The 25,132-nt window shown below is 37.7% G+C and overlaps 1 protein-coding gene across 1 annotated transcript in view; it reads right to left on the bottom strand.

Moving 5' to 3' along the window:
- ITGA8 (integrin subunit alpha 8) overlaps positions 1–25,132 on the bottom strand; it is a 204,212-nt gene that overhangs the window by 39,804 nt on the left and 139,276 nt on the right. The window contains exons 21-23 of the mRNA XM_008150418.3: positions 18,125–18,217; positions 13,199–13,278; positions 7,697–7,777 (exon numbers count right to left, since the gene is read on the bottom strand). Coding sequence (XP_008148640.2) covers positions 7,697–7,777; positions 13,199–13,278; positions 18,125–18,217 — 254 coding nt within the window. The remainder of the gene's footprint in view (positions 1–7,696; positions 7,778–13,198; positions 13,279–18,124; positions 18,218–25,132) is intronic.

The following is a 25,132-nucleotide window of genomic DNA, read 5'->3' as shown; positions in this document are numbered from 1 at the left end:
TCCTTCTACCATTCCAGCAGGTACTTACAAAATAATTCTTGATCTGAAGGACTGTTTTTATACTATTCCCCTAGCACCTCAAGATTGTAAAAGATTTGCTTTTAGTATACCATCCACTAACTTTCAGGAACCTATGAGGAGATATCATTGGCTCGTTCTCCCCCAAGGGATGGCCAATAGTCCCATGTTATGTCAAAAGTTTGTTGCTCAAGCTCTTGTTAGTACTAGAAAGAAATTTCCTCAAGTTTATATTATACATAATATGGATGATATTCTGTTAGCTTATCAGAATGAAGGCATATTGCTAGCTGCATATGCTCAACTACAAAAAGGGCTTAAAGAAAAGGGACTGGTCATTGCCCCTGAGAAAGTACAGAGACAGTCTCCTTTCTCTTACTTGGGATATACTTTACATCAGAATTGTATTACCCCTCAGAAAATACAGCTAAGAAAGGATGGGTTAAAAACACTTAATGATTTTCAGAAACTGCTAGGAGACATTAATTGGCTAAGACCTTATCTTAAAATCACCACAGGACAGCTTAAGCCTCTTTTTGAAGTCCTCAAGGGAGATTCTAATCCTAACTCTCGCAGAGAGCTATCAGAAGAAGCCAGACAGGCTTTACAGATAGTAGAAACAGCTATTGGTCAACAGCAGGTTTCATATTTAGACTATTCTCAGCCATGGGGAGCTTACATTCTTGCTACTCAACACCCCCCCACGGCAGTATTATGGCAGGAAGGTCCTTTATTATGGATTCACCTGCCTGTATCGCCTGCAAAAGTACTTACACCTTATTATGATCAAGTAGCTACTCTTATCCACATGGTAAGGACTGAAGCTTGCAAATTAATTGGACGTGAGCCGCCGTATATCTGTCTTCCTTACTCCAAACAGCAAGTAGATTGGTTGTTACAACATAGTGACAACTGGGGAGCGGCTATGACTAATTACCCTGGTCAAACAGATAATCATTACCCTCACAATAAACCTTTGCAGTTTGCAAGCCAGCATGCTTTTGTATTTCCTAAAATAGTACAAAAAGAACCTATTACAGAGGCTTTGTTGATTTTTACTGATGGTTCATCTAACGGTAATGCAGCCTACAGTATTCAGGGTGAAGTGACAACTTTTCAAACTACCTATACACCTGCGCAAGTAGTAGAACTGTGTGCCATCTTAGCAGTGTTACAATGTGTTCCAAATCAGGCATTTAACCTGTATTCAGACAGTCAGTATGTAGTAAGAGCAATGGAAGTAATCGAAACTGTTCCCTTTATTAGGACAACTAATTCCATAGTACAAAGCATGTTTAGAGACATACAGCGCGCCCTACAGCAGCGCATCCAGCCATGTTTCTTTGGTCATCTCAGAGCTCATACTGGACTGCCTGGACCGTTATCAAAAGGGAATGAACAGGTAGACATTGCGACTAGAATAATATTGTATACCCAGGAACAATTGGCTGAGCAATCTCATGCGCTGCATCATCAAAATAGTAATAGTCTCAGGCAGCAATTTAAAATTACCAGGGAAGCTGCCAGACAAATAGTCAAACGATGTACAAATTGTTCTACTACTCAATCAGTGCCTCATTATGGGATTAACCCAAGGGGACTAAAAGCTAATCATTTGTGGCAAATGAATGTGACTCATATCTCCAGTTTGGGGCAGGTAAAGTATGGACATGTCACTGTGGATACTTTTTCTGGCTGTATTATGGCCACAGCTCAGACTGGTGAAGCAAGTAAGCACTGTATAGCCCACTGCTTAAAGTGTTTTTGCAGTTATGGGACAGCCCAAATGTATTAAAACCGACAATGGCACAGGCTATACTGGAAAAAGTTTTCAACAGTTTTGCCAGAAGCTGGGTATTACCCATAAAACAGGAATTCCATACAATCCCCAAGGACAGGGGATAGTATAAAGAGCTAATAGCACTCTGAAGCTACAATTACAAAAAATAAAAAGGGGGGAGTTATATCCCCTGACACCACAGAACTTAATTACATCATACTCTATTTATTCTTAATTTTTTAATTTTGGATGTGCATGGGCGATCAGCTGCACAGCGTTTCTGGAATACAGGAACTGCATCCACCTATGCTCAGGTCAGGTGGAAGGACCCTTTAACTGGACAATGGCATGGACCAGACCCCGTGCTCATTTGGGGACGAGGGCATGTTTGTGTTTTCCCCCAGGATGCCGAAAGTGTGAGGTGGCTTCCGGAGAGGCTTGTGCGCTTCGCAGGAGATGGGCGAGCTGGTCAAGGGAGTTCGACAACTGACTCTCCAAGAGAGACCCTACAACCTGGCTCAGATGACGCGGACAGCGGCGGTGCCCACCTGGGGACAGGTGAAGAAGTTGGCGGTTGAAGCAGAACAGATGCTGATACAGACTTCTACTCCAAAGACAGGAGTCTCAATGTTCCTGGCGATGATGGCTATCCTAAGCTGCCAAGTACCGGGTGTCTCAGGAGACATCCACTGGGCCTACGTTCCTGACCCTCCTTTACTTCATCCAGCTGAATGGGGCGGACCGTCTGTTCCGGTATATGTGAATGACACTCACACCCTGGGGATGCCTTCTAATGGACATATACGACCAGAACTACATGTGGGTTTTAACTATTTTGGACAAGGGAATGGAATGCCTATTTGTTTGTCATTAGAGGGTGATGTAACGGGATGTCTACAAATGGACTCTGTAGCAATGGCATCTCCCGCTGGATGGTGTTTCTTAAAGGACTGAGCGGAAAGAAGGGAAAGGTAATCAACATCACTCCACCCCAAGACTTGCCCCCTTGTGAAAAAGAATCCCTGACTGCCAAGTACGCTGTGCCATGGAAACGCTGTCATGGTACTCAGGCAGTACAGTACGTACTCCCAGGAACTAATTTTTCCATTTATGACTGGTCTCAACCCAACAGGACAGACTCCTTAGAACTGGGAATGTATAAGGGAATATGGGGATTAAGTAATGGGAAATTCCAATATGGGTTATGGAAGTTAGGAGCAAGTATGGATACTCCTCTGGTTCAGAAAGATAATAAGGACACGTCTCGCCTTGGACCAGAGTCATTACTTTATACTAATCTGCCTGAAGAAAGACCTGTTATTGCCTGTGTGCCTGAACCTTATGCTCTATTAGTAGGAAGGATTCATATCACATTTTCTGGAAATAGATACCAGTTACAGTGTGTCCAGTGCAATTTGACCAACTGTGTCAAGAATTTAGAAAATGGGAAACAAGTTGCTGTGGTACACCGACCATCCTCTGTAATGGTGTCTGTCAATCTCACTGGCCCCTGGTATTCAGACAAGGCGTTACAGGTTTGGCATGAGATCACAGGGGCACTATCCAGGCCAAGGAGATTCACTGGCTTGCTGATAGCAGGTATCACAGCCCTCATCACCTTGATTGCCTCTGCTACCGCAGCAGCGGTGGCGTTAACTCAGCAAGTGCAAACAGAGCATTTTGTTAATAACTTGTCTAAAAATATTTCCCAGGCATTGGGTACTCAGGAAAATATTGATAGGAAAATAGAGGAGAAACTGAATGCTTTACATGACATGGTACTGTACCTAGGAGAAAAGGTACGGAGTCTCCAAATAAGATCTAGATTGGAGTGTCACGCAGAATATAGTTGGATCTGTGTTACGTCTAAGAAATATAATGAGAGTGTGCGTACCTGGAATAGAGTGAAGAACCACTTAGAAGGCATATGGCATTGTGCGAATGATTCTTTAGACTTATTAGCTTTGCATAAAGAGATTCAAGTTTTACAAGAAACAAAAAACAGGACCCTTGCATTTTGATGCCAGTGACACCGCTAGAAATTTTCTTGATCAATTTCTTAAGACTGTTCCCTCTGTAGGAGATTTTCAGCATTTAGCTTTAGGAATTTCTGGATTAGGAGGTTTAGTTCTAATGCTGTTTTGCTTATTTTCTATCTTAATGTGTAGAGTAGGTAAAGGCATTCTTGCACTGCACACTGGGCTACATGAACTAAAATTAAAAGCCCAACCTGTTTAACTTTTTAGAAGGGGGAGTTGTTGGGAGCGACCTTAGTTGACAAAGTCCTGAAAGGGCAGGTTTCACAAAGTGGCCTGCCTGTTCCCAAGGTTAGTCATACATCCTGCCCCCCTTAGGCTTAAGACCCCTAAGCACAATAGTTTAGTAATCACACATTCTGCCCCCTAAAGCTTAGTTAACCTTTAAGCACAGTTAATGTATAAGCATAATTATCCTTCAGCAAGAAGCATGGCTAGATTATAGGATGGAAAGGAATTTAGGTGGCCTCAGAGGTGTGTGTATAGGTATAGCCGTTAGGATCTTAGCCAAGATAAGGAGCTTTGTGTAAAGGTCAGTAGGAAACCTGAAACAAAGGGGTATAATTATGCTTACCACATTATAGGAATGATGTAATGTATGGAATGTAACTGGCCCTGTATAAAAGTGTGGAGAAAAATAAACTCGGGATGGCAAGCGGGAAGTGCTTCCATCCGCCCGATCCCATCCTGTTTCTGGCTGTCATTTCTCATCCTCACCCCCCTTGCAGGTACTGTTTGACTGATGCCGGCAGGCTCCGGCAGTTAGCAAAACAAAGATAAGCTAAATTTAAAGAAAGAGGAAAAAAATTATATATATACTAGTTACAATTTTTTTTAAAGATCATAGATAATAATGCTTCTGTTTTCTTTTCTGATTTAAAAGATAGTGTTTTTCTTATCAAGAGAGGAATGGGGGAATTAAACTAGAAATTCACAAAAATAAAATAGATTAGTTCCAAATATCTGTAAATCAAACAGGTCACTTCCTATGAGTCAACTCATAAGTTTGAGGAAATCACAAAGGAAATTAGAAAATACTTAGAAGTGAATTCGCAATGAAAAACCAACATATCAACACTTATGCATGCTACTAAAGCAGGGAAATTTACATCACAAAATGCTTATGTAAGAAAAGAAGACAGGTCTCCCATCAATGATCTAATTTCTACATAGAGGAAGGAGAAAAAAAAAAGAGAAACCCCAACCCAAAATGAGCAGAAGGAAGGAAATAATAACAATAAAAGCAGAAACCAATGGAATAGAAAACAAAAGCAAAAATTTTTTTAAAAATCAATGAACAAAAAAATTGGTGCTTTGAAAAGACCACTAAACTTTAGCCAGACTGATCTGGGGAAAAAGGTAGAAGATACAAATCGCCAATATTGGGAATGATGAGGAGCCATCATTAGAAATCCTTCCTGCAGATAGTAAAAGGAAAATGAGAGATTATGAACAACTTCATGTGAAAACATGTAACAACTTAGATGAAATAGACAAATTCCTTGAAAGACTACCAAAGCTCACTCAAGTAGAAACAGAGAATATAAATAGCTTTATATCAAAGAATGCAATTTAATTGTTAAAACCTTCCTGCAAAATCAAAAAGCCAAACAAACAAACAAACAAAAAACAAAATACTCCAGACTCACATGGCTTGCCTGGTGATTTTTACCAAATATTTATGAAAAAAATAATACAAATTCTACACAAACTCTTTCAGAAAATAGAGCAGATGGAGAAATCATTCCAACTCATTTTACAAAACTGGCATCCCCCCGATACCAAAATCAGAAAAAGATATTGTAAGAAAAGAAAACTACAGATCTATATTTCTCATGAACATATATGCCAAAGTCACTAACAAAGTTTTAAGTTGAGTCCCATAATATATAAAGAGAACAATAATCATGACTAAGTGTGCTTCTTCCTCAGAAAGTTTGGTTTAAAATCCAATCTCACACACACACACACACACACACTGTAAAATATGATGTCAGAAACATTAATGTGTTATGCATATGTAAAGGCCTGGGAGGTGGTTGGGGTCAGGATGAATGGGGTCAATGGGGAAAAAGGGGGACATTTGTAATAATTTCAACAATAAAGATAAATTAAAAAAATAAATGTGGAGGAGTAAAAACTATGGTAGTTTTAGAATGTGTTTGAACTTAAACAGCTATCAACTTATAATGGATCACTACAAACATCGCTTGTTATATATGAATCTCATGGTAATCAGAAACCAAGCAGGTTCAATCCCCAGCCTGGGTGCCTATGGGAGACAGCCAATCAGTGTTTCTCTCTCACCTCAATATTTTTCTCTTTCTCTCTCTCTCCTTCTCCCTCTCTCTAAAAATCAATAAACAGATCAAAGGGTGAGGAAAATAATAATAACAATAATAGTAATAATGTGAAGCAATGGGAACATTGTATATTCTCTGATCCTAAAATTCCACATTGGAGCATAAACTATTCTGATAGTCAGAAAATATATACAAGAAAGTTTATAAAAAAAGCAAGTAAATAAAACAAGAAAACCCCCAAGTATTCATCAAGAGTAGAATGGATAAATAAGTTATGGTATAGTTTTACATTATTCTCTTCTGCAGTCAAAATGAATGAACTATAGGCACATGGACTAAAAGTGGGTGAATGTCAAAAACATTCATTTGAATGGAAAAAACACACAAAAGCATACATAAGATGAGATTTTGTGTAGATAATGTTCAAGAAACTCCATCTCATAGGTTGCATAGCTGACATTTATAAGCATGCACTTAGCACAGGCTGCCTGTACTCACATTCCAGCCCCCACTTCCTAGCTGTGCAGCCTTTAACTCCTGTGCCCAAACTCCCTTGGTTGTACAGCAAGGACACTAGTACACATTCAGATGTCCTAACATGGTGGGGTAACACACGGAAGTATCAATAAACGTTAAGCATTATTATTCTCTAACCCACTAGGTGGAGTCTCAGAGGTGCCGGGATAGCAGGTAGACACCCCCTTCCTTGAGAGCAGCAGGGGGAAGAGTAAGAAAAAGCCAGGTGACAAAGGCTCTGGGTGCAGAAATCTGTAGTTGCCATTGTGGAGGAATGGGAACCACTCAGACCTATGGAAAAGGAAAAGGGAACTGGGATTGCTGGAGTCCCAGTGACAATTCAGCCCCAAAACCAGTTGATATTTTTTAGCCAACTGGTTGTTCTGAAGAAATAAGAATTAAAATAAAAGTAATGATGTCCACGCTTGTACAAAATAAGAACTACATGCAGTCCATTTCTGACTTCTTTTTTCCCCACAGGATAAATTTCCCAGATGGTAGTTATTTCAAGCCTTTTACTTGACCACTTTCCTCCTGTCTCCCAATTGATGGCTTATTGGCACCTTCTTCAAAGAATAGGACAGAATGAAAAAGCTTTAAAATGTATATCCCATCAGCCCTCACATCTCAGAGTTAGCCATTTCTTAAACTCAAGATGTGGTATGGTGAGGCTGAATTTTCACTCTGCCAAAATAATTACTCGAGAAGTGAGACTTTCAGGCAGTCACAACGGTTGTCCATTTTATCTGTCTTCTTACCACCAGCTTTTATAGTTTGATTATTAAACTGTCAGTTTGAGGAATAAAGTGAGCCCTTGTTTTGATGTCTTCAGACTTAATTACCATACAGGGTTTACTCTACTTTGCAATGGAAGGCTAATAATGGGCAGAAAAGAATGAAAATTTATACCAAAGTGAACTGTGATCTTGAATGCATTAGGAAAATTCCATACAGTTTTTACTGGTATTTTATCATCACTCTCATATACAGAAAGCTATTATTACATGTAGTGTAACTACTACAATGCTTTGTTTATTACTTACCCTCTTATTTCTACTTGAGCTACAGCAGTGATGTTGATTTGCAGGCTCACAAGATTGCTGTCTGGATTGTCCTTGTTGGAACTAAAACACAATGACATATAATTTAAATATATTTTCTCAGACATGTTACTATAACATATGATCACAAAATACATTCTGTATATCACTTGAGCAACACACATTACCAACATGATCATTCAGAAAACAATGGCATATCCATTCTACAAAATCATAACCATTTATATATGGAAATGCTAAGATCCATTATGATCAAAAGTAATGAATATAACTTTCCATGAGGAGACATCTTATCAGAAAGCACAGTTGGGATCTAGAGAAGCTAATCTTTTTTCTGATTCAATGGCTAAACCCAAAAGGCAGTGAGCTGAGTTCATTTTCCAGCATCTAACTTGGACACATTCCTTAACTTCCCTGAGCATCATATTCATTGCCCATCAAATGAAAAAGGACAGCACAGTCAACTTCTGTTTTCCATGCTCATAAAAAGGAGGACTGGCAAGAATAATCTAAAAGCTACACATAATGGAAAAAGCATTTGCATTTGACTCTGGAATGCATCATACCATGCATTGTTTGGGCAGCAAATTTATCTTCCGTGTGGGTTTATTTCTTAAGTAATATTAAAATAAGTTGGCATCCACTGCCTGCTCACTGACCCACTAGGGTGGGGGTTGGGGTGAGCAGAGGCTTGGCCAGTAGGGTGAAGAAGGGAGATCAGAGAAGTTGGGCAGTTCATGCAGAGGCAATGAGCAGATGACATGGATGTTTGTCAGATGCATCAGGAATCTCAAGCTGAGACCCTGGCCAGGTAGCTCAGTTGGTTAGAGCATTGTCCTGATATACCAAGGTTGTGGATTTGATCCCAGGTCAGCACACGTACAAGAATCAACCAATGAATGCATAAGTAAGTAGAACAACAAATGGATGTTTCTCTCTCTCTTAAAGTCAATCAATAAATTTTTTAAAAAAAGAATCTCAAGATGGAAGGTACATGCTTAATAATATTTCTTTGCACAGCGGCAAAATGATTTCCAAGTTTGCTCTTTCTTTCTCTCCAGCAAATATAAGTAGACATAAAATTTAACTATGCCAAAATAATTACTGGAGAAGTGAGACTTTCCCCCAAAGAAACTTGTGTTAAGCAGCCAGTACTGTAAGGAAGATGAAATGCGTCTCAAGAGGCTTGACCCAGTAGCTGAGCTTTGGATGCATTTATTGTCCTGTGCTTTCATCGAAGTCACCCTCATATCCCAAAGGACTATGCAGCTTGTAGCAAACTGAGAGGTGGCCATACCGCCACTAACAGGCCATGATTATATTCGGGTCTCATTAGGAAGAGTAAGCACCTCTTCTTCCCACGGAATCTCACAGATTCAATGGACAGGCTCTAACTCTGCAATGAAGGTAATGGGTATGTTTTGTTTAGCTTTTGAAGCTTTCTAAATGGGGGAGCTGGAAAAGACAGGATAAAAGTCTGCTTTCAAAGGAGAAGATAGAATTGTTCCCACATTGCTTTGTAAAAGTCCTGTTCGATTGTATATACTGATAAGGCAACTTAAACTACAAACACACATAAAAGACATAAACAGGCAAATGTCAGGCTCATTTCCTGTAATGGGAATCACTGCTAAGCTTGTGATGAGCCTTGGGGGACTTGTTCACCCAAGTTTGAACACCGGTTTCCAGGCCATTTTACTATTACCACATCTGGGGAGGATCAGTCAACTAAAACATTTCTTTCTTGCTTGCTTTTTTTAAAGGCAGGATTCTGAATTACTAACCAATAAGAAGTCATTAAGCAAACTCCACTTGTTGCAGACATCGTGGATCCAAACCCATTATGGGAATGCATTAGTTTGGAAATTTAAGTCTACTTGTTCCACAGATTAACTAGACTTTGTTCTATTTTCTAGTTCATTACCATTTTGTGGAAGTGGAAATTAGAATTATAGGGGGAACGTGTCATTTAAGTTATTCCATAATTCTATTGTATTTTCTTTCTAAGAGGTTCAAATAACACGATTTCCATTATTCACAACACCCTGAAAATATAAATATATGTTAAGCACTGAAATAATCTTGGGACAGGAATCCAATATGAGGCTTACAGAGGCAGTTTTGAAATTTAACAAAAGCAAAGGCAGACTCCGAGGCTAGACCTGGTTGGCTAATCAGATTCATCCTGCCACACAAGCTTGACATGACACTTGGTATTGCAACCAGTGATGTCAACAAAACTCCCGGCGAGAAAGGTACCAGACTTGATATATAACTTAGATACTTCTTTGACCTCTTTCCTGGAAGGAAACCTCCCTCACTAATATAACTGCTATATTCAAACAAGCAATTTGCCACTGCCCTGGATGCTGACCTACTTAAACTGTCAGTGCTAGTTCTACGCAAGGAATGCTGAATTTCCTCTCCATGACTACGCCCTCTGTCATGCATCAAGGATAAAGATGTTTTTTACCTTTTATTTCAATGCAATTTTCTTTTTCTTTACTGTGGCCTATTTTCTAGCAATCCCTCTATGCTTTCTGTGGTCTTTGGAATATCAGCAAAGGCAATACAATGCTCATTTCACCATTACTGAGGGAGCCACAGCAACGATGATCACAAAGATGTGTTCGTGCATGGGAATTGCTCTCTGAGACCCACTCTACACAGAGAGGAAAATGTTTACATGTCACACAGTGCCCGGGCATGGAGACACCCTTTAATGCAAGCATTTGGTAACACAAAATATTTTAAGTTTGTTAATTTGTAAATCCCAGTTTTCTTTTGGGCTCTATTTGTGAAAACGGGCATTAAATGTGGGTAACAGTGGTCAATATGGACAAAAGCTTTAGAGTTCAGAGCATTTGGTTTCGTTTAGTTTGGGTTTAAACGCTTTTAAACTGGACACAAACCATCCATTAAATACTTATTTACATCTTTGGAGCCTGCCAGAAACGCATGCAGATAAATGCTCACTTCTCAAATGCTTTTGTATTTGAGAACTAAAAGTATTCTCAAATGCTTTTATCACTATAATGTATGTTTTTGGAATTGATGCTGTATGTAGGCTCCCCAGTTCTTTTTGCATTTTCACATTTTTATATTTTTAAAAATAATGTTAAAATAGTCATAAGTTTTATAGCATATAAGGATGGAATAGTCATAATGTTAGATGAAGGGGGATGTTAAGAATGTGATTGTTTCTACTTTCCATCAAATTCAGCACATTATCATCTAATTCAGTATTTCAATGATGATCTACGCAGGGGTGGGAACGCTGGCCTGCAGGCCATATGAGGTCTGTGATATCATTCAGTCTGACCCTGCCAAGGCATCAGGGATAAGTTAATTAAATGTTTGACCAAATATAGCAGGCTAATTTTTAAGTTGATAATTTTGTGTAGCCCGCAAATGATGTTATAAATATCCAAATGGCCCTTGGCAGAAAAAGGTTCCCCACCCCTGATCTACAGGGTGGAACCGGGGAAGGCAGAGAACATTACTGGTGCCCTCTGCTCCCCGAGTGAACTGCAAATCGCATCTATTCTATTATCCATAACTGCGGTCAAAGGTCATGGGAAAGGTCAAGGAATTTGCTTTGCGCCTTTGTAACAGACTTTTTTTTTTTTTAAATAAAGGCTGCATGTTTTATGAAAGGTGTAACTTTCCCCCGAGTGACACAAAGCTACATGCCACCACAGGATCAATGCCACAGACAATGATGGTGAGAACTGGACACTGGCCTGCTGCCTGGAGTGACGGTGTCCTCCACTATGGAGCACCCTTTCCTTGTTGTTGTTTTTTCCCTGAAATCTTACAAATATTAACCAATTACCCAAGTGAAAATACTTATGAATAGCTAAGCCTCTTGGGAAATATATATTTATATAGGTTTTTTAAAAAAGTGATTCAATAAGCTTTTGGTACAATGAAGAATAATTCATTCTACCTATATCCCATCACTAATTTGGATTAAAAAAATTAAAAAATTAAGATTCAGCAGAAAATATTTAAGTTAAAATTTAAAAGACCCAATTAAGGTCAGAAAAGGATATCAAAAACCCTTCTCCCTGGAAATGTAGAACAAAACTTGGGGAATATGGTCTGTGACATAGGTTGCAGATTTTTGAAATTGCCTATATACTTATAGAGTTTATATCTTTTTTTTTTAATCTTACACTTCTAATTAAGTAGCTATTAAAAATAATCCATTGTGCAAAATAATTTTTCTAAAAATCCTCACACTTCAATGACACCCTCTTGCAGGACAGAAGGTACATTTAGAGATTATCCATGATGCACACTAGTATTTGAGAATGAAATTGTAGATACTGATGTTCATATTAGAATGTGCTGGGCAAGTTATAAATAACTATGAAAGGCCTGTATGTGCTGTCCACATCAGTGTCTTTCAAACTTTTAAAATTGCAGATCACATTATGTGTGTATGTATGTGTGTGTATATATATATATATATATATATATATATATATATATACACACACACACATCTCCCAGGATATCTCACTATATATTTATATTTATCTGAAAGGGATGTTTTGTGAATAGGACTCTGATGTATTATATTTCATCAATTGCCTTTTCTTTTAATACGAGTCTATAGTCAATAAATGGATTCCATTGCTGGATAATGGGTTGCAATCCACAGTTGGGACTCCTGGCCCTCATGAACACTGCTCTCTACGGGTCTTCCTACTCATGAAATATTTTCGGCCATGAAGAAGCAAACAGAATAGATGGTGAAAGGATACAGTCACACTTGAATTCCTGAGCAGGATTAGTCTTAGAAAAAGGGGGAAGCTATGTATGACTCAGCTCAGAGTTTCAAGAGAAGGCTATGCCCTTCGAATACCGGGGGGCGGGGGGGGGGGAGAGTAGGTTTATAATTGTTTGTATGGAAAATAATACAGCACAAGAATTCATAAATAATAATTCAAGGAAAAATCTCCGTGTTTCATGTACTCACAACTGTAAACCTATTTTTGCCCCACCCTATGTATGATCTTATCTGCATCTTGCCTTGGTGCTCATATTGAACCATCAGAGAGAGACTCATTCATTCTTGAAAAGTTAGAAGATTTCAAGATTTCTAATGTAAAATCTATGCTTTTTTGCAGAAATTTTGTTCTTAGGGATTAGTTAACCCCCATGTGAGAGCATGGTAGGGATGTGGAGGGGGTGGAAGTGGTAGAAGGATGTGCATCAGAATGAGGAAAACTGGAGGTGAAGGGAGGTGGAAGGTGCCCAGGACAAAATTTTACTCTCATAACTTGGACTACAGAATGCAATCTCTTTTTCAGAACCAAAAACATTGAAAGAACTGAGATAAACAAAGGAAAAATGGGCTGTGAAAGTCTGGGTTCAAATTTCAGATGAACTTTTAAGATGAAGGAGCTTGACAAGTAGCATTCATTTCACTGTGTATCATTTTAATATTGAGTGTTAGGCATTTAAAGGTCTAACCTTCTGATTTGAAGATCGAAGTTAATGCTCACGTTTGTTTTCTCAAGACGTGGAACTGCAAATCGGAGGCCCAGTGAATACTAAATTTAAAAACAAACAAACACACACACACCCATACAACACACTATGTTATTACATGGGAGGAACCTTATACACAGCATAAAATATTTTAAAGTTATCCTGCAAAACACCACTCTGTATTGCTGTTCCTTTTTCAGCTTTTATCCTGGATGGCTGAGAGCTGAAAGGAAGCCATGCAATTGAGACAGTAGGGCCCAGACAATGCCAGTCCTTACACATTTTGGTTTCCTCTCTTCATTTTAGCCCCATACTAACTCTTCTCCTGACACCTTGTTGTGTGCCAAATTAAAAACAACCTAAATATACGAGGTGAGTGATTTAGAAAACTGTGATTCTATTTTATGATGGACATTTATGTAGTCTTTGAAATCATGGCTATGAAGCTTATGCAACAATGTGAAAAATGCTTATGACATTATGATGATCAATAAATAAAAAAGATTACAATGTTGTAGGTATAATGTGTTTCAGCTATGGTTTTAAAAGTCTATCAATGGAAAAGTTATTGTAGAGGAGTGAGGATGTATTGTAAGAAAATATACCAAACAATATACTATGCTATGTTAAAGTTATAAATGTGTGGGTTATTTTTCCATCTGTATTTTCAAAAGTTTTAAAACCCTCTTATTATTTTTATAATTTGAAAACAGATTTTTAAACTTGGAGAAAAGTAAGTCCAGTGATAATATAAATGAGGGAAAAACAATAGCTAAGACATAGAATGATAGTAATGCCTCTCCCATGAACTATACTAACCCTAACATGCATTGTTTCATGAAATCACAGCAACCAGTCCGTGAGGTAGGGACTGTGATTGTTGACATTTTGCAATCAAGCAGCAATCTGAGGAGGAGAGAGATTAAGTGACTTGCTCCAGGTGCAGAGCAAATAAACTCCAGAGCTGGAATTGAAATCCCTTCAAGCTGACTCCAGAATCTGTCTACACTACATTACACTATGAGAATCAAACCATTAAAAATTCAGGTTAATATGACGCAGTAATAACATGAACTAATAATAAATTGTCACTTTTATCATAAATCACCATTTTTCTAGCCCTTACTGAATGTGCTACAAGCCTGGCACTGCCCTAGTGTAAAGCCACTAGTGGTTTATATCACATCATGGCATTGCTCCAAACATGCCTGCAAATAGGTATTCTCCGGCTTCAGTGTGCCTTGCCCGAGGCATCACAGCTGATAAATGGCAGTTGGGATTTAAACCCAAGTGTGTCTAATTATTAAGCCTATGCATCCTTATGTCCCAACCATGATGAATACCTTTAATATTCCAAGTGTGCAATTTTCTGTCAGACCTCTGGGCCTTTGCCACATGCTCTTCTTTCTTTGGAAACCTTGTATGCCTTTCCCTGCTTTCTCTACTTGGAGAACTCCTGCTCACGTTTCAAAACTCAGGATAAGAGATGCCTCCTGCAATACATCCTCTGATCCCATAGGCCGGATCAGGCAGAAATCTTTTTTTTTATTTCCTCTATCTTTGCTACTCTCCTATCATTCAACCTATCGTATCGCTAATTTTGAGTTTCTTATTGAATGGGGGTTGTATACTTTCATCTTGATATTGTCAGATTCTAGCTTAGTCAGGCATCTACAAGGAGTGGCAATAAAACTGGTTATCTATAATAATAAAAAAAGCATAATGTGCAAATTGACCGAACTGCTGTACAGCAGAACGACTGTCCAGATGATTTTCCGGACAAAGCCGGGACTGCAAAGGTCTACTCTTGCACACATTTCGTGCATTGGGCCTCTAGTTTCTCATAAAAAAAGAATGATGAGAAAGAGTGTGCCATTGTTTGTACACTTCCAGTGATGGGGATCTTACTATATTGTGATGAAGTCTACCTAATGTTGGTCTTCATTATAGAACAATTCAGTGTCGGGTGAAGATAAAAGGTGTGACAAATTCATATCAGTAAAAGATACATGTGTTCTTAAGTGGAATCTAACACCAGATCTCTGGGCATTGATTCTAAGAAGTCTTTGTTGAACCACTATTTTCTTGTTTTCCTGTTTAAAAGATTTTGCAAATTTTTATGAATCTCATTGGTATGTAAATATTTTCTATTACTGTAGCTATTCTATGAAAATGACATTACTACTTATAAATCAGAAGTAACACTTCTGAATACTGCCTTGAATAGTTTGTTAAATTAAAACATAAAGTTGCTTGAAAACTATTATGATGTTTTTTAATATTTAGGACTGCTTTTACCTTTGGAATTTTACTACAGCCCACGAGAGTATTCTTTTTAAAGTACAAAATGAGGTAAGTAAATCAAAATGTTTTATAACAAAACAGAATGCAATAAAATTGGATGTGCTTAAGGGCATTAAAGAGTGAGATAAGAAAGCTATTAGGTTTCTTCCACTATAGACCTCAGAGATAAATGAATAGAAAAAATTTACTTCCTTGACTTCTAAAGATTACTTGCTGATAAAATGGATTGACATGGTTTCACATAAACACATTTGTGGTTAAGACCACACTGTCATTTTACCTTCCACTTTGAATGTCACTGGTGGCCAGTTTCTGTTCCATGATTATTCTTAGTTATTGATGAGTTTAGATTACCTCTGGTCTAGATTTAATACTTTTAATACTGAAAAATGGAATTAGTGCCCAGTCATCTATAGATGCTAACATCATTGCCACCACGTCAATTCATTTCTCTTTGGCCTTAGGGAGAACTCTTCATATCAAATTAGGTGGTTGGATTGTGGTTGAAAATTAGCAAAAGGATTTATTAGCTTCCAGAGAAAAGAATTCTAAAGAAAAATGTTCTAATATCTCAGCTTAAATTTCCATTCTGTCTTCCATGGCCTCGTTTAAGTATCTCATCTGTTGCCCATTAGTTTTCACCCAAGTACTCATCACAATTTTGCAGACAGGCCTGGTTCAAATCTTGGGTCTGTCCTTCATTACCTGTGTGACTTTGGGCAATTCATTTGACTTCTCTTGAGTCTCAGTTTTCTCATCCATAACATAGGAGAAGTACCTGACTCATAAAGCAGTTGGTTGTTGTGAAAATTAAATGCGACAGCATTGAAAAACCACCCAGTAATGGGTTTATAACACAGAGGGTCATCCAATTATGTTAGCTTATAAAAGTTGATTTTTCATTTAAATATTTACTTTTTTTTTAACCAGGAAGTGAGCTTACTAGACTATATAGCTTAGTACCTTTTTAAAAATTACCCAGTATCAATGATACAGTGTTTATTATAATGTGAAAAAGCAAAAATATTTTTTTGCACAATATCCTAAAGTCCTAAAGTATAAATTGGGAATAGGTATTTGCTTTTTTTTGTGTTTTCTTAAAAAAATTTTTTTTTAATCCTCACCTGACGTTATGTTTTTCTAACTGATTTTAGAGAGAGAGGAGGGGAGAGGGAGAGAGGAAACAGTGATGTGAAAGAGAAACATAAATCGGTTGCCTCCCTTACGAACCCTGACTGGGAACAAACCCGAAACCTGGGTGTGTGCCCTGCCCGGGAATCGAGTCTGCAACCTTTTGGTGTACAGGACGACTCTCCAAATAACTGAGCCACACCAGCCAGGGTGGGAATATGTATTTCTTGATAGAAAGTTTCAAAGGCTCAAACACATGTGTGAAACTCTGGGCTGAGTGGTTTATTTACTGCAGTACTTCTCAGTAGCTTTAAAATGCAAACATGCACCTGATTGTCCCAGAGGATATGGCATTCAGCAGTGACCACAGAACTCTTATTTAAAGGCTTACCTCAAGAGATTAGGTCTCTTTGGAATATAATTCTGGAAGTTGTCCTAATACAAATCTATGTAATTGTAATTTTTTTTTCAAACAAACCATTCCATTGATCATCATAAACATTTAATTTAAAATAGAGGAATGTATACGTTTAGTTTATGTAACATTTAATTACGTAGTATTTGCAGATTTCAGAATATTTTTCTGATATATGACTTCAAATAATAATTATTTCCACTGTGATATTTATTACAAGAAGTTCCTATGAGTACATGTAAACAGTAATTGTATAAAATAAATGTTTTGTCCACAAGTAATACTGAATGGGAAGTTCCTAAATCTGGAAACAAAGAAGGAAAAAAAAAAAAAGAAGGAGAAGAAGCTGGTGAAGGAAGAGAAGAAAGAAGAAGAGGAGGAGGAGTGGTGAGGGCCAGGGGAGGAGGAAGAGAAGAGGAAATAAACCAACTCATTATTTCATGAGCATGTTACAGATCATTATTAACCCTTTCTTTTTCTTGCTACATTTTTCTGTATTATTCTTCAGCTAAAATATATTATTCTTCAAGTAAGATACTAGTTATTCAAGTAATACCTAGTAAAGCTGATTTAAAAGCTGAATTATTATAATATTTTAATATGAAAGTACTGTGAATTATATTCATATGGGAGGTATATTAGAAATAAAAATTTAAACACCTTTGCTAAAATTTTTAATTGTTATTCTTAAATAATTATATTGTATTTGTTTTTTAATTCAAGAAAAAGTTATAGTAAATCCAAAAAAAAAGACAACAAAAAATCTGTAGTAAACAAAAAATAGTATTTATAGACTTGTTGTGACTAAAAGATGTGTAAGAGTGATGTCCAAAGAGAAAGCACACAAAAGTATTAACCTTTTGTGTTTTTAACCTTAGATTATCCACTCTGTGTTGGTTATAATGCTAAATCCCACTGCCCTGGTCTGGTAATTTCCTGCCTAATTTGTTTTAATTGCTATGTTCTAGATTGCTGAGTGCTAATTGGGGAGCTTTCCATTAGTTCCTTTTAAAATTCAATTAGACAGATATCAGTAAGTGCTTCTGGTTTTCTCTTACATTTGTTCCAGCCACCATCGGATTCCCAAGGTCGCACACCACCATTCTGGTTACATTTTCCATCTTGTACTCACAGCTCAGTGGTCGGAATCCCTACAACAGAGAGAACACCGGGGTGGATTCAAGGGCAGTATAAATTACATCCTGTCACAAAAGCAACGCTGGGGGTGGGAAGCTCCTCTTGATTTCAAACACCTGTGGGGGCAGCTGTGCCCAAGAATTAATTTGTGACCAACTCAGAAGAAAAACTTGAGAAACAAGATTGAAGTTTAATTTTAGAAAGTTTTTAGATTGGTAAACCCAACTATTGTGTTTCCTTGCAAAAAAAAAAAAAGCTCCCTATAGTATTTATAGAAATATTCTAGAAATTATTTTCACTGTTAATATTAAATTAGGGCCATGAAGATCACAGATAATTCAACACAGCTAATTTATTCTTGCAAAAATGAAATGGCAGTATACATGATCATAGGACTCAATGACCATTTGCAGGAGAACTGCTTTGAACACAAATTTCTACACATCATGGTCCCATTTTGAGATTACACAATCAATCTTAGTTCAATCTTAAACACTTAAGATGGAAAGAGAACACTTTTGTGTTGACCCAGCGCTCCCTGTCTCCCTTCTTCCCCATGCATCCTATTCTGATTAGAATGTACAGAATGTCAGGTTGGAAGAGATGCTTAGAACTATGTTGGAGAAGGTCTCAAGGTTACACCAGGGAAGAGGGGAAAGGAAAGGTTTATCTTTGAACTCGTGCTGTCTGCTCACAGCTCCACCTGTGTCCTCATGTTACTCCCAGCTGCCTAGAAATCCACACCTTGTTCTCTACCCTGAGCCCTTACCATATTTCAAAACCTAATGTCCGTATGGCCATGCTCTGCCATTGGTGATAGCGACCAACGTGTTTACCCATAACTCCATCAAACTTGGTAAGTGCTATTAATATATCACCTGTGATAAAGAGGTGAAGGGATTAAGAAGTACAAATTGATAGTTACAAAATAGTCAAGGGGATGTAAAGTACAGCATAGGGAATAGAGTCAATAATATTTCAGTAACTAAGTATGGTGCCGGTTTGGTACTGGAAATATCGAGGGGGAACACTATGTAAAGTATATGATTACCTAACCACTATACTGTACACCTGAAGCCAATACAAAATAATATTGAAAGTGAACTATAACTGGAAAATAAAAATTAAACTTTAAAAAAAACTCACAAAAAGCCTATAATCCTCATTCCCAAAGATAAGCTTACAAGATGAGGACATTTACAAAGGAGCAACCTTTTGGGGATTTGTGCCCCCTGAGAGGTCCATGGACGAGTGTTCTGAATATGAGGGCCGTTTATCCATCTTTTAGCTGTATTGAAATTTCATGTAAAGAAGTAATGTGAATTTCCAAGTAAAAGTTTCAGAAACTACCCTCTATTCCATCTTTTCCACTTTATTGAGAAAAAAAACCCCACAAGATTTAAAACCAAAACAAAGAAAAGCCAAACAAATCCCAGATATCTAGATAAAGAATTCTGTAGGTAGGTCACATGCTTTGAGAAAATAAGCATCGGGAAGAAGGGGGCTTTGTATCTGTCTTATTCCCAGTGCCTAGAACAGTGTTTGGCGAAAGGGAGATGGTGTTGGGAGATAACAGTGAAAGTAGCTCACACTCTTTGCTAAGGAAGAGCCTTCAATGAAACAGACAAACACACAACTAACTATAAAGTCCTCCTCCTTAATCACCCTGGTAATTCTCTTCCTAGAGCATCCATTGAAAGTCTGTCCCAAGCAATGAGAAAGGAGTGAATCACTCGTATTTGGAGGCATCATTTAATACGTGTTCTTTCTAAATATGAATGAATGACACGTCAGTTTCTGATAGAAGTAAGAAACATATTTTCTTTTTTTAATTGAATTTATTGGAGTGACATTGGATAATAAAATTACACAAAGTTGAGGGATACAATTCTATAATACATCATCTGTATATTGTACTGTGTGTTTACCACCCCAAGTCAAGTCTCCTTTCATCACCATTTATCCCCCCTTTACCCTCTCCTTCCCCCACCACACTTTCCCTCAGGTAATCACCATACTGTCATTTGTGAGGTTTTTTTTTTTCCTTAATCCCTTCATCAAAACATATTTTTAAAAAGCTGGTAATAGTCTCTATCCTGAAAGATACCTTTAGCATCTATTCAACCTTAAGAATTCATAACTAACTCAAGTCATACAGAGATGTTTTGTGTTGAGATTAACTCAGTCCTGAAAACAAAAAAGAAACACAGCAAAAGCTTTAAAAAATGCCCATGCATCCCCTGAATATAATTCAAGGATTCAGTTCCTATAGTAAATATTTTTATCTTATCTAAAGGTTAAAAGTTATATATACATTTTTCCAGCTTTCTAGAAATAGCTTTTCCACATCAATCAAAGTTATTTCCTCTCCACAGACCATCACCCTCTTTCTTTTTTTAACCTTTATTTCCTCTGAGTGAGAGAAACAATAATTGTTTTTCTAGATATTTCTAGATTATTTTCCTCCGCTGTTCCAGGAACACTCTTGTTCTAATCCATTTATAGCTCTAAGGGTATCATTCATGCATTTATTCATTCACTGAAAATATTTACTGTTATTTATAGACACATACCCTCACTGAATTTCCAGTTATTACAAATGCAGTAAGTGATCACAAGCAATTGCAACAAGAAATGGAAACACAATACAGTTTGCTAAGTTTATGGTAGAAGAAATTGGTAGTGATAGAGGAGGACATGCGCATAGATTTAAGCAACCAGAAAAGGGAGCAGTGATTAAGCACGGGGCCTGCACCTAACAGCAGAGGTTTCGATCTTGGCTCCGCTACAGAATAGCTATGTAACTTTCTGCGTGTTACTGAATTTCTCCTTATCTACTAGTATACAATGGAGGTGATGAGAGCCTTGCCATTTCTCTATAAAGCTGTCATGAGGATTAAGTAAATGTATTTCGATCCATTTCCACACCAGACCAATAGCATACTATATTCATTTCAAAAGCCACACATTCATAATTTTTATCTTTTTTATTCCCCATTAAGATTACAATTGATAATATTAAGCCCATTTGAATTGTAATAATGTGGGATTTATTAAAACTACAATAAATTTGGCCTTTTAACTAAGAATTATAGTACATTGGAGAAATTTAGATGAATATATATGAACAAATTTTCACTAATGAAAAATTTGGATATTCATAATCATAATAATAATTTGATTATAACCCACATTGGTTGATAAATACTTACCTAAAAATATTAAAGGTAGTTCTAGAACCAGAGAAAAATCATGCTATAACTTAAAGCATTATAAAAAATAAATAAATAAATAAATAAAATATGCGGAGCTTAGAGCAGTGCCCAGCCCATAGCAATTGCAAAATAAATTTTAGCAGTCTCAGTCGTTAGTAAACTGAGGCCTAAGGTAGGGGAGGGTCGGAGGTGGGGGGGTGGGGTGAAGAGATCAACCGAAGGACTTGTATGCATGCATATAAGCACAACCAACAGATGCAAGACACTGGGGACGGGGAACGAGGGCAAGTGCGGGGCATGGGGAGTGGTGGTAGGGGAGGCCGGGGGGAGGTCATGGGGGGGGAAAAAAGGAGATATATGTACTACTATTTGTAATACCTTAAATAATAAAATTAAATTAAATTTAAAAAAAGAATGACTAGAAAGAAGTAAGCTGGATAAAGGGGAGGAGGAAGTAGTCAGTGTGTCAGAGAGAAGGAACTGCAGGGACAAGCTCTCTGGTGAGAGCATGCAGGGCTATCACAGGAACTGAAAAGAAATTCTGTCCTGCTGGAATTTAGGGTGTGAGGTAAAGGAAAGATGTGGCTGAAGAAGTATATAATTTAGAGGTGATATAATTAAGGGCCTTGTTAGTCATCTCAAGGATCTGGACTTTATCTTAAAAGCAATGGGGAGCTAGTGAGGGTTTTAAGCTAGAGAATGACGTGGTCAATTTGCATCATAGAAAGAGGGCTTCCTTTGCAGGAGGCAGGGAGATGGGGTCATGAATTAGGAGATGTTACAGTATGCTCAGGAAAAAATTATTCCAGTCTGCATGAAGGCAGTGACAGTGGCAGTTAGATAGAGAGAGGCTGTGGACTGGAGATATTTCAGAACAACTCAGGCTTCAGAAATGAGGTGCATTCTGGTGCCATTCTCGGAGATAGGAAATGGAGGGGAAGAGGAGGAACGTGAGTGTGGAAGATGAAAATTCTAGTTCTGGACACGCTGACTGTGAGGCAGAGGAGTGAAGGGGAGTACATGAGGAACCTAGAATCGCCAAATTCCTAGATAGAAAGTTGAATGGTGGTTACAGGGCCTGGAGAGAGGGGGAATTCAGAGTTAGTGTTTGATGGGTACAGAGTTTCAGCTTTGCAAAATGAGAGTTCTTCTATGGATGGATGGTACTGATGGTTGTACAACAGTGTAAATGCACTTTATGTCACTGAACTGTACAGTTACAAATAATAAATTTTATGTTACATATAATTTACTAATGCAATAATAATAAAAGATAAAGCACATAAGTCAGTGGTTCCCAACCTTTTTTTGGCCATGCCCCACCTAAGTATCTCTAAAATCCTAATGCCCCCCCCCCCCATGACATATAATTCTTATTATTCAAAAAGTGAACTATACACATGGAGGAAACCCAAAAGGCCATTATCTTGGTCTAAACAAGCTTCCAAAGAACATGACACCCATGAAAGAGAAAAAAGAACGAAAGGACAGTTGAAGTACTGAGTAAGAAATCACTAAGAAATTGTTAAAATAATAATATGAAGTGATATGAAAAATAGCAAATGAAGTTTCAAAACATATAAAAAAAAAACTGAAATGCATAAATATGTCACAATGTATATTTATATACTGTATATGAGGCCCCTAGAGCCATAAGAAATGCAAAAAATTCACTGTTAATAACTCATTCTCAAGTTTCCCCTCTTAAAAATCAAATTGCCCCCTGTGGGGCATGTGCCCCACGTTGGGAACTACTGACATAGGTCTTTATTTCTAGAAAAATTTAGAAGGTCACCAAAGGGAAGGATAAAGGTTGGCTCAGTTAAGGTGTCCAGAGAAAGAGATGATCACCATCTACATTTTAAAAATATGTTTTTATTGATTTCAGAGAGGAAGGGAGAGGGAGAGAGAGAGACAGAAACATCAATGATGAGAGAGAACCATCAATTGGCTGCCTCCTGCACTCCCCCTACTGGGGATCAAGCTTGCAACCTAGGCATGTGCCCTGACTGGAATCAAACCTTGACTTCGTGGGTTGATGCTCAACCACTGAGCCACACCAGCCGGGCCACTGTCTACATTTTTTAAAAGATCAGTGTTTTCAACAAAAGATAGCAAAACTTACAATCAGATAATCCCAATACTTTTCCTCCTGATAAAAAATTGTTTTAAAAATACTTGAACTTAGTTTAAATAAAAAAATACACAAATCTCAAACTGCTTAAAAACAAAGAAGAAATTAGAATGTGGCTTAGTAATGTAAAATTCAAAGATGGAGCTGGAAGAAGAACAGTTAAGGACTCATTAGAGATTATGGATAATGTCTTTTGTAATGTTTACAGCCAAAGACAGAAGCGATAAATGAATGCTATCCAAGTTTTCCTCTCAACAAAGTGAACAGTAAACTGGATATTTTTCTAAAAGGAAAACATTTTAGAATAGCTGCTCTGTTTGACGTAGTCAGAGGAGGAGTGGCATGAAAGGAATTGGAATAAAAATGAGTGGAGCCCTGGAACATTGAAAAATGACATACTTGAGCCCATTTTTTGATTTGTTTATGCATTATCTCCATGGAAGTATTTGTAGGTAATATTTTTCTATGAATGTCTTTTCAAAAACTTATAATGACTTTATGACTGTTAAAGATACATGATTATTACCCTCCTGGATTTATTTTTTACTAGCAAGATAGTTTAACCAAAATATAAAACATGAGACTAGAGGTGTGAATAGAGAATTTTATATTCTCAATGTTTTTCAATGCCTATAAAATACCAATATCACAACAGTTTGTTAAGCTCTCTTTAGAGGAATTATTTTTCATTAAATTATTTAAGCATTAGCATCTTCAAACTCCTCAGAATAGGCAGCATTTGGAAACTCGCATGAATTTAATAAATTATAGTTTAAAAGAACAAATCCGCCAGCAAGTTGCTAAGGAGCACCCACTGTGCCTAGCTCTGAATGAGGGGTGACTATGAAAGAATATTCACCTTGGTCTCTGCCCTTCATTGTGAGTCCACATATTTCTAAAAATGAGGGACTCTCTCCATTATTCTACAATGTATCTTAGACCAAGCGACCATAAACACAACAGAACCTTTGGATACTCTGAGTGGGAAGATTCATGTTCTGACAAGGAAGGAAAGACTATAAAAAGCATCCGCGTCAGTTTAATAAATAGTGGCATTGCGGGACTGGCAAATGACGAAGACGTGGCTTTTCTTGGACCCAGTCCCGAAAAGGTGGACCATGAAGAAAGAAAAATGACCGTGTTTCCTTCCCAGGGCCTGTCTGGGTTGTTATCAGTGCTCAGTCGGGATTGGCTGGACCTTCCTCCATAAGCTGTAATGAGAACCAGACCTCCTGGGACCTGCTGGAAACTTAAAGGAACTCAAAACAAAGGCCTGAAAACAGCCAGTGAGGGTAGGCGTGAGCTTGTGAATTTAGCTGAGAAATCCATCCATGGGTAAGCTGCTTCTTTCAGCAATTGTATTCTCTTCCTTGCTACGGCTCTCAAACTTTGGCCAATGAATCTTTGCATGTGTGGCCAAGAAAGACCATCCCCCTTCCTGGCTGACTGCAATCATGATTAACAAGTAAAGTACCATTTTGTTTTCTTATTTTTAGAAAGACACGCTCAGCTAAGATGGTTCTCCTCAACATTGATTTGACTTCCAAAATATACCTAGCACTTTACTACTTCAAATAATT

The sequence above is a fragment of the Eptesicus fuscus genome, chromosome 5, assembly GCF_027574615.1.
Source record: "Eptesicus fuscus isolate TK198812 chromosome 5, DD_ASM_mEF_20220401, whole genome shotgun sequence".
Lineage (NCBI taxonomy): Eukaryota > Metazoa > Chordata > Mammalia > Chiroptera > Vespertilionidae > Eptesicus > Eptesicus fuscus.
Note: the sequence above shows the minus strand (reverse complement) of the source record. Positions and strands in the feature narration are given on the sequence as shown.